Genomic DNA, 17396 nt, shown 5'->3' on the forward strand with positions numbered 1-17396 from the left:
CAGTATACAAACTGTGGCTATTTTTATTCAGGCTCATTGTTTGGCCACTCATTTATATGCTATTTATTTCAGTCTTGAATCACTGGTATAGAGCATAAAGTCTTAAGCAATAGAAAGGAATATATGAATTAATTAGGACTTCCTATTTAGAAGATATATAGTTTTTTGTTCTTCCTTTACTTACATTACTGCTACAGAAAAGCATAACCTTATGTGGAATTTCTACTGTAAATCTTGCTTGCCTTTCTAAATTACTTTTGTTTTCCTCAGCCTCTGTGCCTGTGGGTGCATTGTTAATTGAGCACCTCAGAAATTATGTGGAATCATCTACGTGTTCTCTGTTGCCTCTGAGAAGCTGTAATGTTTAAGAAAAAAGGAAACAGAAACCACAACTGTATATTGTTCAAATTACTTTTAAAAGGAGGCACATGAGGCATCTACTGCTGAAAACGTTTCAGTTTTATAACTTAAAGTGAAAGACCAGTTGGTATCCATAGTCACAACATTACAAATGTTCAACTGCTAAAGAAGGAATGAAAATAGCTCCCTTGGTGCCCTGTTGCCATAGGGGAAGAATCCTGTTGCAATTCCCAGAAGCATACTGCAGTAAGAAATTGCAAAGTACAGTTTTGGCAGATGATAGTGAGGTGTTTGTAAATGCAGAAGCTGAACTGTATTAAGAAGCTTCCTGGCAGTTTTCGGCGAATTTGCTGGTTTTAGTTTAAAATCCATATTTTAAAAGTATATAACCGAAGGTTGTATTGAAAATCACTTAGAAGGAGATATATTGAGGCATTTCTCATTTTAACTAGATTATTAGTTCCCAATCCTCCTATAATGTTGTGTCATAGCCAAAGAAAAGGTGTGGTAGCACTCTACCAATCCAGCCATAGAGAGAGGGAGGATGCAATTCTTTTACCAGTGTGGTTATGTGTATGGTGGTGCACAGTTAACTGCCTAAAGGTCATAGAAATAATAATCTGTAAATGCAGTAAAGCTTCGCTCTGCTGTTTTTCATAGTAGAAAACTTGAGAGAGATTATTAGGCATTCTCACAGCTTAGGTAAGAATAATACATTTGGGTCATGACTGATATTATTCTCTGCATTCATAGAGGTGATGGTATGTAGTCCTCTCTTCCCTGCTGGCTCTTGGGTGATATCAAGTATTTCAGCAAATACCTATTTCCCCTGATTTCAGAGCCTTGGAGCAGACCTCAGCTATTTTCTGCCTATTATATCTGATATAGATATATAGTCTATATATAGAATGGTTCTGAATGACTAATTCTTTCAAACCTAGCCTATTTAAGATAGCTTTGAGACATCTGCTCTGTCAAAATATTATTCCCCTCACTCACTTGCAAGAGGTCTCTGTCCATTGACACGTTTTCTCAGTGGCTTGCCTCTCCATGGCCTTTTGGCCTTCAGCTGAAGCTCTCTATGCAGAAATTTGCATGGACTTTGGAGGGGTTTTTTAATAAGCTGTTTTGCAGAATTGTCTACAGTGATTAGAATTTGTTTGTTGCATACATGGAGACTCTGGTATCTTCATCAGTAACGTCTGTGTAAACTGCCTGTAAAGTGCAGCTTCTGGTGGTACTTACAGAATTGCATTCACACATACCTAGAATAATGCAAGGATAAAAACCTACAAATAATATTGCCTTTAGAAGAGGTTCTGGCATTGCAGCTTGTCTCTGAGGTCCACATCCAGGTGGTTTGGACATGGAGAATTTCAAAACCCATTTGCTTTGAGTTGACTACAGTAAATAGGCAATCATTTAAAAATGATGAAAAGAAAATCATTTAACCAGTACATGTGTATACTTTTTATTTCTGTGCTTTCTGCTCTGGGATTTGGAGAATGTGTAATGCATTTGGCATGGAGCGTAGAGTGAATCAGGGAGGATAAATAATGAATAAATGGTATTGTGAAACAGAAGTTTGCAGGTTTGAATGCTTAAAACTGAACCTTTTGGCTGACTGGAGCTGGGTGCAGTTTTCAGAGAATTTGCTGTTTTTAGTTTAAAATCCATATTTCAGTTCTCTGTGCACAATGCATCTATGCAGTGGCATAGAGGATATTTTCTGTTTATTGTGTGTTCCTTCCTTCCTACTGAACGTTGATCTAACACTTTTCTAGAATAAAAAGAAGTGTTGTTTTCTTAGGCAAAGCAGTCAGCTCAGTTATCATTTACATGTGAAGATATGAGGCAACAATACCAGTAGGAAAAGTGTGTTTATCTGTATTGAGTCAGGTGGGATATTTGGGAGTTCCTGCGTCAGCACTGTTTGTGGTTACTCTGGATAACTGAGCAGAGCTGGTCACCACATTGATGTTTGGCTTGGGCAGCTCAGGTCCCTGCAAGGCTCTGCCTTTTTCCGTAGTGAAAATTACCATGTTTGCCTATGCCTGTTTCTTTTCTCCTAAATAATTCACCCTATCTCAGACCAGTGACAGGACTTGAGGAAATGGCAGGAAGCTGAGGCGGGGTGGGGGGAGTTAGAGTAGATATCAGGAAAAGATTCTTCACCCAGAGGGTGGTTGGGCACTGGAACAGCTCCCCAGGGAAGTGGTCACAGCACCAAGCCTGACAGAGTTTAAGTGGTGTCTGGACAATGTTCTCGCCTGCATGATGTGATTCTTGGGGTGTCGTGTGCCAGTCAGGAGTTGGATTTGATGATCCTTGTGGGTCCCTTCCAGCTCAGCACATTCTGTGATTTATTTATTTAATTTTCTCTCTTATCCCTTCTAGATAGACTAGTTTCTTTAAAATCCTACGATTAAACAATGTGTGCAATTTTTGTAGGCAATTCCAGTAGATTACATAACTAAATCTGCTTTGTACTTGTTGATTCTCTAGAACACCAGGTTGGAGCCATAGTATTTCTTATTTTATCACTGAAGTTTTCACAATTTTTTTGCAGAATAGAATATCATCCAAAAGTAATACTAGACTCCTGAGATTAGAAAAAGAGATTTGTTGCTTGACTCCTCTGATTTCTAGTTTCAGTCCATTAAATAAAGGAATTAGCAAAATTCTTGATAAAACATCCATATGAAGATTTTGTTTCGAATCTTCTTGAGAATGTGTGTTTTCAGTAGTTCATTAATTCCTTGGAATGACTGTGTTTTACGAGTGAGACTAAAAATCTTCGTAACATGAAAAAATGGCCACAACAGCCTTTAAAATGGGACTGAGGAGGTCTCAGCCAGGGCAAACAAAAAATTAGGAAAATTGCCACATAGTTGCTTCAGAGCTTCAAACAACTTCTTACTTTAATGGAATGTAGTCTCCTCATGATCCATAGGAGTAACTGTAAGTGATACTTGTTCCATACAGAGAATGAAAAGGAACAGCCTTGACATTGCAACATGTATCTGAATTCATTTGTCAGAGAGCTAAATAAGCTAAAATTCTCAAGCCTTTGTTAGCATTTTGAAAACCTGGTCAGGAATGATCAAGTCTAAGGACTGAGAGTGAGATTGACCATCAGATTTATAATAGGGACTAGTAGATAGTTTTCTAGTGGAACTTCAGGAGGAAAAGACAAAGGGATCAGATTTTGGTAGAAACCTTTGTAAACTGCTAGTTTGTGTTACTGACTTTGTGAATACCTGCTTTCATAGCACGGTGTCCATTAACAGCCTCTGCTTTGAGTCAGTTTGGGCCACCCTGCAGTGTCTGACTGGAAACAGCTCTCTGGGCAACTCAGATGTTATATTTCTCCATATTCTTTCATGAATAAAACAATCTGTTCTAAACACTTTATATTTTCAAAAGCATTCAAATTTTCTTTAGTTGCTGACAGTATGGTTTTGAAGTTCTTATAGTATATCCTTGCTTTCTGTCTGTTTAGTCCTTTCTGTCAGTTGAATTTAGAGTTCCTCATTTTCCTTTTATTTACAGAATAGTAAGTGTGATGGTTAAATATATAAACAGGACCTAAAAGTGAACAGGAGGAAATGATACTTAAATGAGACATTCTTGCAATAAAACCGTAGAATTAAAGAAGAGGCGCTATGCAGCTCAGCATAGGAACATTGCCATTACATTTTCATAGAGGTGATTCCGTAATCATTTAAATTAAGCTGATATTTCTGTATACTACAGCTGTATACTACACATTTTCTTTTTTTCTTGATCTTTACTGCCTATTAAACTGTTTCCCTGAACCCACATCACCATATTCTCTAAAGGAAATTAAAGTTTTGCTCAAATGATTTTGGAAAACAAAGCAGCCTTTCAGGATAACTTTTTTTTTTTGTTTCAAAAACACGCAGCACACAAGTTAAATATTAATATTCTAGCATTTTTGTGAAAACTTTCATCTCAGCATGTCACAAAGTTTTTAGTCAGTAAGAAAGACAAAATGCTAAATGGACTTAGTTCCATTCTTAACATCAAGATCATAAGAAATAACTGAAGGTTGTTGTCCATACCTTGATTTGATATGGCTTGCTTCAGATTGTTTTGCAGAAATGTGTCTTCTTGTGCATTGAAAAATGATGCCTTACATACAGCGCTTTGTGTTAACCAGTGTATCCAGGAGTTTTGTGTTTTGCCTCATTATGTTTTATCTTTGAGTATACTTCTATATCATAATTCTATTATTCAGCATTTGTGCACATTTGAGTATATATATAGACAAAGACAGGATATTGTTTTCTTTAAAAAGATGATGATGCCTTATCAGAACATTCAACTGAAATTAGGCCTGTCTGATTTAGTTATGATTAACACAAGACGGACTTCTACATTTATTTTTTTCTATTAGCTACAATAGGCACTTAGCTGTGGCACATAATTTTAACATCTGAAGTTTATCTCTGGGTCCTGCTGTGTGATTTAATAATTGCAGTTCTCTGCTTTACTTTCTCTATTTTTGAAATAAAAATAATGATGTTGACCTCTTCTTTTTAAAAGTTGTTTTCTGCTATAAACCTCAGTAGGAGTTAGAAGGTCACAATAGCCATAGAAGTACATTCTTACTGAAAGTTTCTGAATATCAAAAGCTATTTTAATTTAAAAAAAAAAAAAAAGTGCTAAAATATCGTGGGGTATGTATTCTTGGACAAAGAATAACTTGTATGAGGGAACTGTGATATTACACACCAAAGTGCCTTAGTTTATGGGAAAGTGTTAGCCCACTACTTTGGTTTTAATGAAATATTCTAATATTGGTCTAAGCAACTAAACTAATTGATCTCAGAGTTATTTTAAGCACTTGGTGAATGTAAAACTCTGTGCAAGTACAGTAGACTTGGAGTTTTTTTCTGAGATAAAATTGGGATAATGTTTACATCTGTAGGCATTCAAGTCAGCCTTGAGTAGAGACATGCAGACATACTTCAATAGTTAGGCAAAAGGTATTAACTTACTGTAGCAGCTATAATGTAAAAATAATTTTTCACAGTCACGTAAACTTTGATGAGGCTTGAAGTATCTGTTTCACTTGTCTGACTCAGCAATTCAGGATGAAATGCAGGACAGTGTCTCTTAGATAAGCTGATTATTTTGCAAGCTGATTGTTTTGCAAGACAATCATATTGACTTTGCCCTTGGTATTCCAAACTAGACCAAAGTTATTTGATTATTTTTATGCTGTGTAACTGCAATTTCTGAATCTTCAGCTGTCATTCTTCATTTTGGGATGTTACTGAAAATGGCTGTCGTGCCACAGGATAACTAATTGTTAAAGCTTGTTTGGAATGTGGGTAAGTGAGCCACAGCAGTACTGGCAGTGAGCAGAGTAGTAAAGAGGAGTCTTTTTCCCTTAAGATATTTTCACATTTAGGGATTTACAATGCATCTGCTTTGAGTCAGCTAGCAGAAAGAATTAGTTACCTATATAGTTTTATAAAATAGAACTCTTCACTTAGGTGTCAGATTGGCATTTTTACAGTATGCCTTAGTGAAAATGCCCTTCAAAACAGTAAGAAAAAAAGTAAAAAAAAAACTTTCTTCTTTCAGGTATCATTTAAAATAATGGGATACTAAATTAATGATGCTAACTCAACCTGTTAGCATCTACGTATCATTCATGTGTCCTGAGGCATTTAGGAGTCATGAGTGCTCAGTGCTAAAATAATTCATGGTGCAGTTTATATAGCAAGATGATGTAATATTTTTAAAATTAGTTACAAAAAAAATACAAAGCTTGTCAGAATTAGTTGTTATTGTGGGTCATTCAATTTGTTCATATTTGTGATCCCTCCGTTACAGAAAATGTACATCAACTCAAACTTGAGTTTCCTCTACAGGTTTTTCAGTTCATTTTATAGGGGGATTTCTGAAATGCCTTGCTGAAAGTTTTTACTGGAAATAACATGAAGGTGTGTTTGGATACTGCTTACCCACAGAGCAGAATTTGGAAAAAAATCTGCCAGGGTGGTCCTTTACTGTTGCAAAAATTCATTTTCAGGCGCATAAATCATAAGAATATTTATTATCTGTTCTTCCTAGTAATTTTTTTCCTCCAAATTGTTAGAAGTGACTCAGTAATGCAGTTTACTCTTTCACAAGGTTTGTGCATCTCCAAAAAGCATTTTTTGCCAAGGGTTGCCGCCTCCCTTCTCCTTCCCAAAGTGCTCATTCACTTCCACATTCCTCTTTCACTGTCCTGCTTCCTTCATCCTTTTCTTGTGTCTCTTTGATATTTGAGGCCCTTTCCTGTTCTTTCGTGATGACTGAGCATTCCTCATCTCCACAACTCTACTGCTGAACTCTTCTGTATTTCACCTATCCTGTCTTTACCTCTAGCCTCTGTTCTTTCCAGCTGTGTCCTCAGGGTGGGTGCCCTCTTCCACCTCACCAGAAGTGTACCACATTCCCTTTTTTCACCACTTGTCTTTTTCCCCTGAGTTTCTATGGAGAGAGCCCCAGGCTAGTGACCCCTCTCCTCCCTGCTTTTCCAGCAGCTTATGCTCAGCACTCCAAGTGGGAGGAGGTGGCAGCAGGGCCAACCCAAGCAGGAGGCCCCAGTTATCTTCTGCAGGCTCCCATCCCTCGGGAAGGAAAGTGCTGTTGTTGCAGCTGTCATCATCCAAGGGGTCTCGTCAGGAAGCTCATCCACAGGATGAGAGTGCCAAGCATCGCTGTGCTCTGCTGCCTTCTGTTCGTCGTCCTCCTCTGCCTGCCCGCAGCCTCCCCATCTTTTGTTCCTTCAGGAGAGAGTGGGAATTAGTGAAGGAAGGAAATTATTTGCCCAAGCTGAGCCTGGCAAATGACACCATGACTCAGGAAATTCTCAAACATTAAAGATTACACGGTGTTGGGTCCATACTTGTTTTTCAAATCTGTTACTAGATAGATGTGATAGATAACTCTGGCCAGAACTGAGATCTGGAAAGGAAACCCTAGTATGCTATGGGACTAAGGTCTGTTTTTTTCTGAAATGTAAATTTAATTAAAAGGAGAAAAGGGGAGGGGAAGAGAAGAAAGTTCTCCACAATCTTAATGAAATCCAGGGAACTCAAGCTTTGCATTTTGACGGAAACAGAATAGCAATTAATTTTTTTTTTAGGCATATGAGGAGTCTGCTGCCAGCTTCAAGCTTGATCCTCAAATCAGTGAGAGCTTCTTTAAAAACTGGGGAGGATTCTTATTTCTTGGCATGAAAACAGGAGGCAAATCTGAGAAACTTTTTTTACTAGGTATTGATTTTGAAGGAAGCTGTTACACAGAAAACAACTTTACATAGGTGATTAAACTGCCCTTAAATATGGTGGCTGAGTAGCAAACACAGCAGTACATTTCAGTAATTTAGTGTGACAGAAGTGGCTTAGGAAGCCGAAGTTACCTGATAGTCAAATTGAAAGACAAATTTTGTAGCTGCTTATCTGAGTACTTTTACTGGGTTTTTTTGTTTGCGTGTTTTGTTTATTTTTTTTTATATCCCAGATACGAGCTATCAAAAGGCAACTGGAAAAATGTTTACTCTTTGTGCGGCCTTACTGAAGAATTTTATGGGATTGTGCTAGTGTTGACTTAATTGAAGGGAAAAGAGAGTTTCAGTTCAAAGCTTGACTTAATTGTATTGAACTTCCTAGTTGTAGCTATTTTTTTTCAGTAATCAAGAAACTGTGTTATTAGAAAGTTGCGCTACAGTAACACTGTATTTTTCTTTTCAGATGTCTGCTAGAAATGCGGGATTTTCTGTTGACTTTGCCTGTAGGCTGACTTTATGCTGCACTCATTGGGAGGTCTGTCTCCCACTTGTCGTATCACATATATATTAAACCTTTCATTAAGTACTGCTGACAACAGGCGGTGTCTCTTCAAGATGCAGGATTCTTTTACTTTGGCATATAAGTATCTTATAAAAGATAATGATTGTAGCATATATTTTATCAATCCTCTGTTGCCTTCTGCTTCCTTTTTCTGGTTTCCTGCACATCCTGCCACAATGGATCTGCTCTTACTTGTGTGTTACCCCTTTATGTTTGACATTGGCTTTTCCTTTAACTGCAGATTTATTTCTAAGGTTTATTACTGACATTTAAAACCTTCAGCTCACACGGACTAGTCTGTGTATAGGAGTTCCTCACAGTGTGTGTTCCAGCTCCAAGCCTGTGCTAGGCATATGATTTATCTTTGTGTACTTCTTGATGGCCATTTTCCCATTGTGTTTATCAGGCTTTGCTTGTGTCTCACCCCAGGTTGGTGGGTCCTCTGGCACTTGGAATTCAGCCGGTTTTAAAATTTTGTTATATACAATAAACTCATAACTTATATTTTTAAAATTAATTTCCCATTTATAATTTTTCTGATGTGTCTTTTGAGGCACATGTTTTTACTGTTTTTTGGAAAGTACATTGAATTGTGTGTCAAGCTTTCTGAATGTATTTGAATTTATTATTAAATTCAGATTGCTGCATAATTACATTATATACCATAGAGTAAATGTAGTATATATTGCTTTAGGAACTATGATTCTTGGTATTATAGAACTACTGTAATTCTGTGGAATTTGGTGTTGGGATCTTCTAGTAACCAGGATTTAGTTTTAAATTTATTTTGTTATTTATTTAATTATTTCATTTATTAATTTGTAGTAAAATTGCAAAGCTTATGTGAAAAGATAGCTGCCTACTACTACTTGCCTCACTTCTTCAATAGAAGAATTCTTCTGAATTGTACAGCTCTGTAATTATGTTCTGCTGCAATAGATACATTATCATTATTATACACTATTAGAAAAAAAGCCTCACCAATGTATCATCAGATTTTTAATGCAGGTTTAATGGAGATCGTGCTTCATAAATTAGGTTTCAGTGTGCATGGTTCGATGTATATGCTAATGTTTCTGGGTACTGAGATAGTTTTTCTCCTTTTTTGAGCCTTAACATTTTCCATGTAAGTTTTTCTTCACAAATGTAAGGAAACTAGAAGTTTACTTTTAAGAAATAAAGTAGCCCTGTCTTGTCCTAGGTCTTAGAAGGTGAGATTTAAAGAAAATAAGATGTATATAATAAAGCTTAGGAAAATCCTAAGAGCTCACAGTACAGAAGCTGCCAGTGTTGTCAGAGTTAAAAAATTTGCCTTATTTTGCCTAACTCATCCTCTAAAAAATATTCATGACCATTATTACATGAAAAATGTTTGTCCTGAGCTTTAGACAGAGCACTAGTGTAAAGTAGGCTTGCCTTTATTAAAAGAACTCACTGTCCTAGACCATGGGGTTTTTTTAATTGAGGTTGTGGGGAGTCATGCATTATATTCTTCCCTTTCTGTCAAGGATCTTTTTGACTCATTTTTTGCAGAGTTTTAATGTTGGCTGAGAATTTGAGGGTTCTGTGTATTCAGTTACACAAGCAATTTAGTGGAAACAAGCATTTTTCTTGACAAAAAATTATTAAGCAAAATCAAAATGCAAGTTGCTGCAATTCTTTTATGTGTACATTTCCCTAACACTGGTAGTGCTGGTAAGTTTCTCACTTTGAGTAAGTTATTGACATTTATGCTTTAAGTATTATTGTTTATTATATATGTAAATCCAAGCCAAAAAAAAGTCTGCATTAAAGATGATTTGTGTGCAAGAAAACTGAATATATATAAGGAGATTCTTGAGAAGGTAGTTTACAGTTTTTTTCTCTTTTCTATGGTATGCAGGTGCTGTTCTCTTGTCCAGTGTACAAGGGTTAGCAATTAATGTTGATCCAGTCCTGTATACTTGGCTCATCTACCAGCCTCAGAAACGAGTTAGTAGACACATTCAGCAGGTATGTATTTTTGAAGGAAAAGAGGTGGGGAGAGGGGAAGCTTTCACTTCTATATATCCTGGTAGTGCATTTTTCCAAGTATTTGTTGTTTGTTACCTCTTCTGTGTAGTTTTTTGCACGCACTGTTGATCTTATTTTGAATTATTTAAAATGTTAAGTTGGCATATTAAAAGTTTAATTTCACAATTTTTTCATTTTTAGTTAAAAGAACAAAGAAGGTGGGTTTGTGTTCACCATTTAGGATCATTATTTTGCAACTAATTTTAACTACTGAGACCTCATAAGCCTGAGTCTGAATAGTACATCATATTTTAAATATTGGGATGGTCTATCAAATAATTGCATAACTGGTTATAAAGTCAGCATTCTTATTAAACCCCATTTTAATAGGAGATGAACCATACAGTTCATAACTTGACAAAGTGAACACTGTAGCAGATTCTGTATCATGTCAAAATACATATTTGCATATGAAGTGCTTGAAAAAGAAGAAGCTAAGGCTATGGGTCTGTGTGGTACAATGGTTTCTTTGACATATTCTTAACCCTAATTTTCATGCCACATACTCCTGACCTGAAAAGAACAATGGTTTTGCCTTAAACTAGACTTACTTATAACTGTTATTTGGCAGAATTTCCTGGAACTTAAATTTGCTATAACTGATCAGACTGGTGGTTTATGTCATGTGATGTTCTGTCTCACAAGTGGTCATTTATTAAGTGATAAGTGTAAAAATCTTTCGATATTTGTCTCATAGCTATAGAATACTGTGCATGTCAGAGAAGTTTCATTCTGGGCCCCTGAAAAGGGAGGATAAACATGACTTGTAAGCATTTGTTTCTTGTGTGTAAATGACCTTGCTGGGTAGTAGTTGTCAAACATTAATTTGAGTCCCATTAAGCTCATTCTGCACCAGCATCTGAAAAACTTCACTGTGATAGTGAAGTTTTATTATTGTTTTAATAAATTTACTCTGCTTTAATTGTATTGAGTTATTCTTCATTCCTGCATCATAACTGGAGCAGCACAACATTTCCTGGTATATCTCTTCTGCAAAACAAACCATTTTTCTACTTCTTACTGTTACGTAGCCTTCCAAAATGTAATCGATCCTGCTTATCCTGCTTATTTCAAATGTTTGTATAAAAGTGTCTTTAACATCACTGTATTTAATCAGCTGTTAGTTGATGCTTTCTCTTTTGATACTGGGTGACTAGATGGGTTAAGTGACTGCATTAGGAAACTTGTTTGTCCCAGGTTTTGATCATCAGTGGAAACATTTTTAGCCAGATTTTGTTTAAGTATTTATTTTGTAACTTGTGTCATTACCTTATACAGTCTTCTAAATTTTTTCGTGATTAAAATTACTGTATCACAATTCTAATGTTATTAGCGTTTAGAATGTCTTAGAAATTTGAAATTATTTTAAATATGAGTTTATAAACCCAACTGTCAATGTCATACTATTTTCATCATTAACATAACTGTGGTAATGGACGGCATGTAATAATACGAATTAAAGTGTCTGTAGCAGTCATGAAGAAACTTTATTTGAAAAGAAAACTATACCTGTATTAAATTAGCCTTAACCACAGATTTTTTCTTTATGTAATGCTATAATTATCCTAGAATAAGGATTCTAGTCAAAGTTAGGCCTTGTGCATTATTTTTTGGAAAAACTCAGCTTGTTACCACAGTCTAATTAATATAACCAAACAAAAATGCTCTATAAAGCCTTCCTCATTTTTGAACATTTAACAGAATAGCCAAAAGATATGATGCTTTCAAGCAAAAGTTATGGTCAAAATGTTATTGATTGGTAGAGTTCTTTTCTTCCTCTATTCTAACTGTCAGTCTTATACAATTGCAACAGAAAAAAAAGAAAATACTTTCTTTAGAAGTTCTTTGTATGATTCAGAGATCTTAAGATATTTTAAGTTTTAATGTCTACTTAATACAATGGTTTTGCGCTGTCATTTTGAGTAAGTCAAAGTTGTGACTTCTATCTGAGAACACAGAGTTAGAAAACCTTTCAGTACATTTGGCTCTTGTGTATACATTTAACTCATAATGTTAGTACTTGATACAATAAGTTAAATGAAAATATTAATTTATTTCAGGGTACAACTATAGTCATGTAAATTTCTGATTGCGTAAAAGACAGGGCTGGGATTGTCTGGCTCCCCACAGGGAGGGGACACCTTTACGTATGAACTTCTTCATATTTGCCTTTTAACTATTATTCTGGGATTTTAGGTTTAGGTTTATAATGCCAATTTGGTGGTACATGTATTTTTTATCTACTGAAATCCTCACCGTGTCTGTTATAACTGGTTTTATCTGAAAGCATGAAAAGTTAGAAATACGGAACATAACAAGCTGCAGTTTTACAAAACTCATAACATTTCAATGTCTTTTTCATAAAGCCATGCTGTGTCTTCTTTAAGATTAATATGATGAAGCCACTGAGAAATGTAATTCTCTTTGGCCTCACTGAGATTTTATTCAGCTGGAACAGAACAATGACTGACTGCTGTGCTGGGATGTGGGGGTACATGCAGCCCAGTGAGGATCACCTTTCTTCATTTATTGCTGTTGTCCTACTGCTAGCCAAAGCTCTGTTGGCATCTTGCTGCCCAGCAGCTAATAACTGTAGAACTGGTGCAATAACTGAGGCCAGTATATTCATGTTCATTTTTAAGAATACTTTAGTCTGTACAGATGGTTTTTGTAAAATGAGCTGTAAGTGTAGCGACACTCAGTGTGGGAGCAGTTTGTGCACCAGTTGCTTATCTGCTTAAACCCCTTGCGTTTTTTTAGTCTGAGTGCCCTGTTGAAAAGGTAAATTCTTTATAAATGCCCCATGAAAGGTTAATTTGAACAGAATTTGACAAAGATACCACTACAGAGTGACTTCTTGTACTCATGCTGTTTATAGTTTGTTAACAATGCCTCCCAAACAAAAAGCAAAATAAAGCCAATTTTAAAGGCCTTGTTTCCAGTAATTTAATATTTTATTTTGACATTTTTGGAAGATTTTCTTCAGTTGAGTCTTGTGGAAGCAAGGCCTTTTTTCTAGTAATTTTTAGCTATTCTTTAATATTTTATTATGACTATTTTTTAAGAATTTTTCAACTGTGGCTTTAATTTTGTAAACCAATGCTGTTTTTCATATATTTGCTCTCTTGTAAAAGCCCATACTTAGCTTTACAAGATAAAATTTTGAAGTTTCTTTTCCTTGATAAGGAGCCTTAGCTATACTTTGATATGGGACAGTCAGTATGTGTGATACTTTTTGCAATAAATTTATAAATGATTGCATGCCATCTTTCTCAAATGCACATTACTGTAAAGCCTTTGTAACTTGTCAATACTTTTCTTACAGTATTGATTTCTGTGAGGTAAGATGCATAATTTTAGGGAAAGACTGAATTACCAGAAATATGCACACATAGATGTGTAATATAAATCTGTATTGCTCATATTTCTGTCAGGTTTTTTTGGCTGTTCCATACATGTGCATGTGTTACTACATAGTTTAAGGAGCATTTCAGTAACAGAATAGATCTAAACCCAAGAGGTCAGGTTGAACATTATTAGTCATATAAGTCACTCATTCCAGATTCATCATGCTTTAAAAACACTGGAATGTAATACACCTACCTGATTTCAGAATCCAGATTTCTCCCTCTTCTCATGAACATCTGCACCTTGGAAGACTGTATCCCAATTCAAACCCAAGAATTTTTTGTCAGCTGTGTAGGTAGATTAAAAAGTCAGTCATTAACAATTCAATTTAATATTTTTTTTCTTCAACTCTGCTTTTTCTCTGCTCATTTTCTTTTTTCTCTACCATTATCTTAGGAATTTTACTTTGTTATAAAATCCTTTCACAGCTTTATGGAAAGTTCATTGTGAACTGAAGGTAGTATCAGTCTTGATGTGTGTGTACTTCAGGTGGTACTTCATTCACAAGTCTGCACCAGAGATCTCCCTAGAATTTTTGACTAAGATGAAGTAATTTTATCATCTTGGCTTGATCAGTAGACTCTTGTAGAATGAGTCGAGCCTTTAAATTGTTCAGTCTAAGAATGACTTTTGGAATATTGCACATCCTTGATGCTTTAAGAGCCAAATGCTTCTGATAATGAATGGCAATGAATGAATGACACAATGTAAGAGGAAGTTTCAGTACCCAAACTTAGTATTTTTCCATGTTGCAGCAAAGTCAGCTGTTGAGGGCAGAGCTGTGTTGCCTCGTTTTTCTCTTTTACCTTGATAAATAGCTGGAAAGGCTTTGATAAAACAAGCATGTTTCTACAGTAAACATAATTATCCTCTTGGTGATAATTTTGAGACTTCTCAAATTGTAATAGATTTTGATTTCTGGTATTGCTTGCAGGTCAGAAGCACTGTGTTTACCCCTATCAGGTTCCGTCACCTCTTACCCCATGGAAAGCATTTAAGTTTCTGAAGGATACAGAAATGAAGTTGCTGCTTGCTTAAAGAACTAAAGCTACATGAAACTCAAACCTTGTATTTTCTGCTTTCAGAGGCCCCTTGAAACTGGTGATGGAATGCTTTCATCAGTTGGTGAAAATGAGGGGTTTCTTGGCTGACATCAGTCCATCGCATAGGTTTGGAAACATTACAGCTAATCAGTGATCAGTCTTTTATCTCAGCAGAACACTTTCCCAATACCTGAAATGCATACCTGAAGCAGTCATAGAATTTCATCTGAATTAGCAAGTTCACCTGCCAGGAAAGAAGGTGGTTTTGTGAACCCCAGGGGTTAAGCAAGCCTAGTCTTTTTATTTAGCAATTAATTTTAATTAATGCAATTTTATTCATTCATTTCATTTTAATTGGGAACTAGGCCTAATGCCTTGCTTTGTTTGAACTCTCTGAAAAAAATTTAGGTGTATTAGTAATCTGAGAAATCAAAACACTTAGATGTAACTTGGTAGTCAAGCAGTGATTGCAATTTCATGTCATTAGAACTTGCTGCAAGGTACACAGGGTGGATCCTTCTGGCAGTCACAGCTCATTCTGGTACAGTTTGGACAGTCCTGTAAGCAAGGGTAAATATTCTTCTCTGAGCTAGATAGTGATTGCATGAAAGTGATCTTAGATGTTCAATAAACACCATGTCTTGAGCAGAACTGCTCTCTCTCCCCACTCCAAAGACTTTGTTTATTTTTCTTCCTTGCTGGTTGCAAGCTCCTGCACATGTAAACATTGGGCTGTGTGCATGCAGCATCCACCATATGGGATAACTGGGTTTAGTACCATCTCAAAGACAGCAGCCCATGTCTGGGCTGAGGCTTTTGAATTTGACATTTCACAAGCCAGTGATAATATTTAGGTTCCTATCTTGGAATATTCTTTTGCCTTTGGTTTGATATTAGGGAGGTGACTGTATAGGCATCCCTCAAATGAAAGTTACTTGTCTGCTCAGTTGTTCAAGTTTTCTGTAAAACTTATATCTCATGTTCCTAGATCTGCCTGCAGTCTCTTCAGCCTCACACTTGTAGGAAATTATAATTCAGAAATAAAATATTTAATTACAAAAAATCCCAAGAAAAATAAAATATTAATTCACCTAAGGCAAATTAGTCCTCTTTATAGTATATTTTAGCTTTAGTTAGCTGGCATGTCTCCACATAAATCAGGAAATACTTTGGCCCATTGTATTTTTGGCAAGTTTTTTTTCAGCTATTATTTTTCCAAGCCTTTCTCTGGTTTTAGATCTTTATCATTTCCAAAGTTGACCACATAGTATGAAGTAAAGAAAAAAAAAAAGTATCTGTTGATCTATTTGCATGCTTAAGTGTGTGTGTGTTTTGTGTACACATACTTAATATGGTGTGTAATGTCAGATTATTTGTGCCTATAAAAATTAAATTAAGAAAAGGATTGCTTGTCTGTAGTTTTTCAGCCACTGCTTAAAAACCTAATTGTAATAATTACATTTGAAAAATAGTAAGCTTTCTTATTTTGAATTCCATGAATTTTTATTATTTTAGTATTCTGTATATAATTGCATTGCATTCTTGCATTGATAGAACTGTCAGTATTCTAGAACAGGATCTGATTTTGACTTTGTGTCAACAGAACAGCCTCATATAAATGCTGCTGTAGTTTCAGAACTTTGTTACATGCTTTTTATCTTCTATAACACTACCAATTAGTAACCATAAAGCTTAATCCCAAGTAGGTGTATTTAAGCTTTACTGCATACTTTATGGCTGGCTTTTTGGATTCCAAAATTTTGGATTTTTGATGAAATGCTTATGATAACACTAGCCTGCAATGTCTCCTTTCCCATCAGATTCATCTTCTCCTACAGCTGTGGGGCTCTTGTCATCTGCTATTTCCCAAGCCACAATTTCCTAATCAGTTTGTGGCTAAACCCCAAATCTTGATGATCCTTTTCCATATAGTTCAACACTGATCTTTCATCTTCTGGATTCTTTTAACCAGAAATCTTTTGCCAAAAACCTGACAAGATTGTACTGGGCGTCATCAGCAGCAACATCAGGCTTGATTTCAGTGAGCAAAGATAAAACAGCTGTTTTATTGTCCAGATCAGCACTCAATATTCAGTCATAATTTTTTCCAGCTTTATCTGGCTGTGATAGCCTTGATGTTTTTCACTCTTTGACTAGTGGTGTAACTTATTATATTTTGCTGATCCATTTCTTCAGTGGTTCAGAAATAGATACAGCTTCTTCAGGCGGTATTTCCATCCTGTTGTCTTTTGTACTGTCCTGTAGTGTCTGCATTCATTCTTCCATAATTCTTGCTTCACTTTGGCAAGTCAGTGTTCTTGCAATGTTACATCCGGAATTGCCAAATCACGGCTCAACAGTTGCTGTCATGGGAAAGCTGCAGATGGCTATGCCTTATGAAAGGTTGTATCAGATAAATTGCGAGATTTTGAAAATAAGTGGTGTAAAATGTCTGATGAAAGTTTACAAAACTTCAAATCCTTTCCCTGTATGCAAGCGGGACGTATTTCTGTGGTGTAAAGGTTGTCTTTTCAAAGCTGATGGGGATTTTTGTTGGTGTTGTAACTAGAGGGTATGCCAAGGTGGCATGTTACTGTATTCCAGAAAAGCTTTTTAGTGCTTTTGGAGACAAAGCTAATGACTGTACATATAGAGGGAG

General features: G+C 35.9%; 1 protein-coding gene across 4 annotated transcripts in view; it reads left to right on the top strand.

Moving 5' to 3' along the window:
* VPS13B (vacuolar protein sorting 13 homolog B) overlaps nt 1-17396 on the top strand; it is a 436535-nt gene that overhangs the window by 188494 nt on the left and 230645 nt on the right. For all 4 annotated transcript variants that reach the window (XR_014226320.1, XM_082279593.1, XM_082279594.1 and 1 more), the window contains exon 20: nt 10117-10226. Coding sequence is in view for 3 of the 4 variants with exons in the window: in XM_082279593.1 (XP_082135719.1) it covers nt 10117-10226 (110 nt within the window). In the remaining variant the exon portion in view is untranslated. The remainder of the gene's footprint in view (nt 1-10116; nt 10227-17396) is intronic.

The sequence above is a fragment of the Coloeus monedula genome (genome assembly GCF_965178545.1).
Source record: "Coloeus monedula genome assembly, chromosome: 1".
In the NCBI taxonomy this organism is placed as follows: domain Eukaryota; kingdom Metazoa; phylum Chordata; class Aves; order Passeriformes; family Corvidae; genus Coloeus; species Coloeus monedula.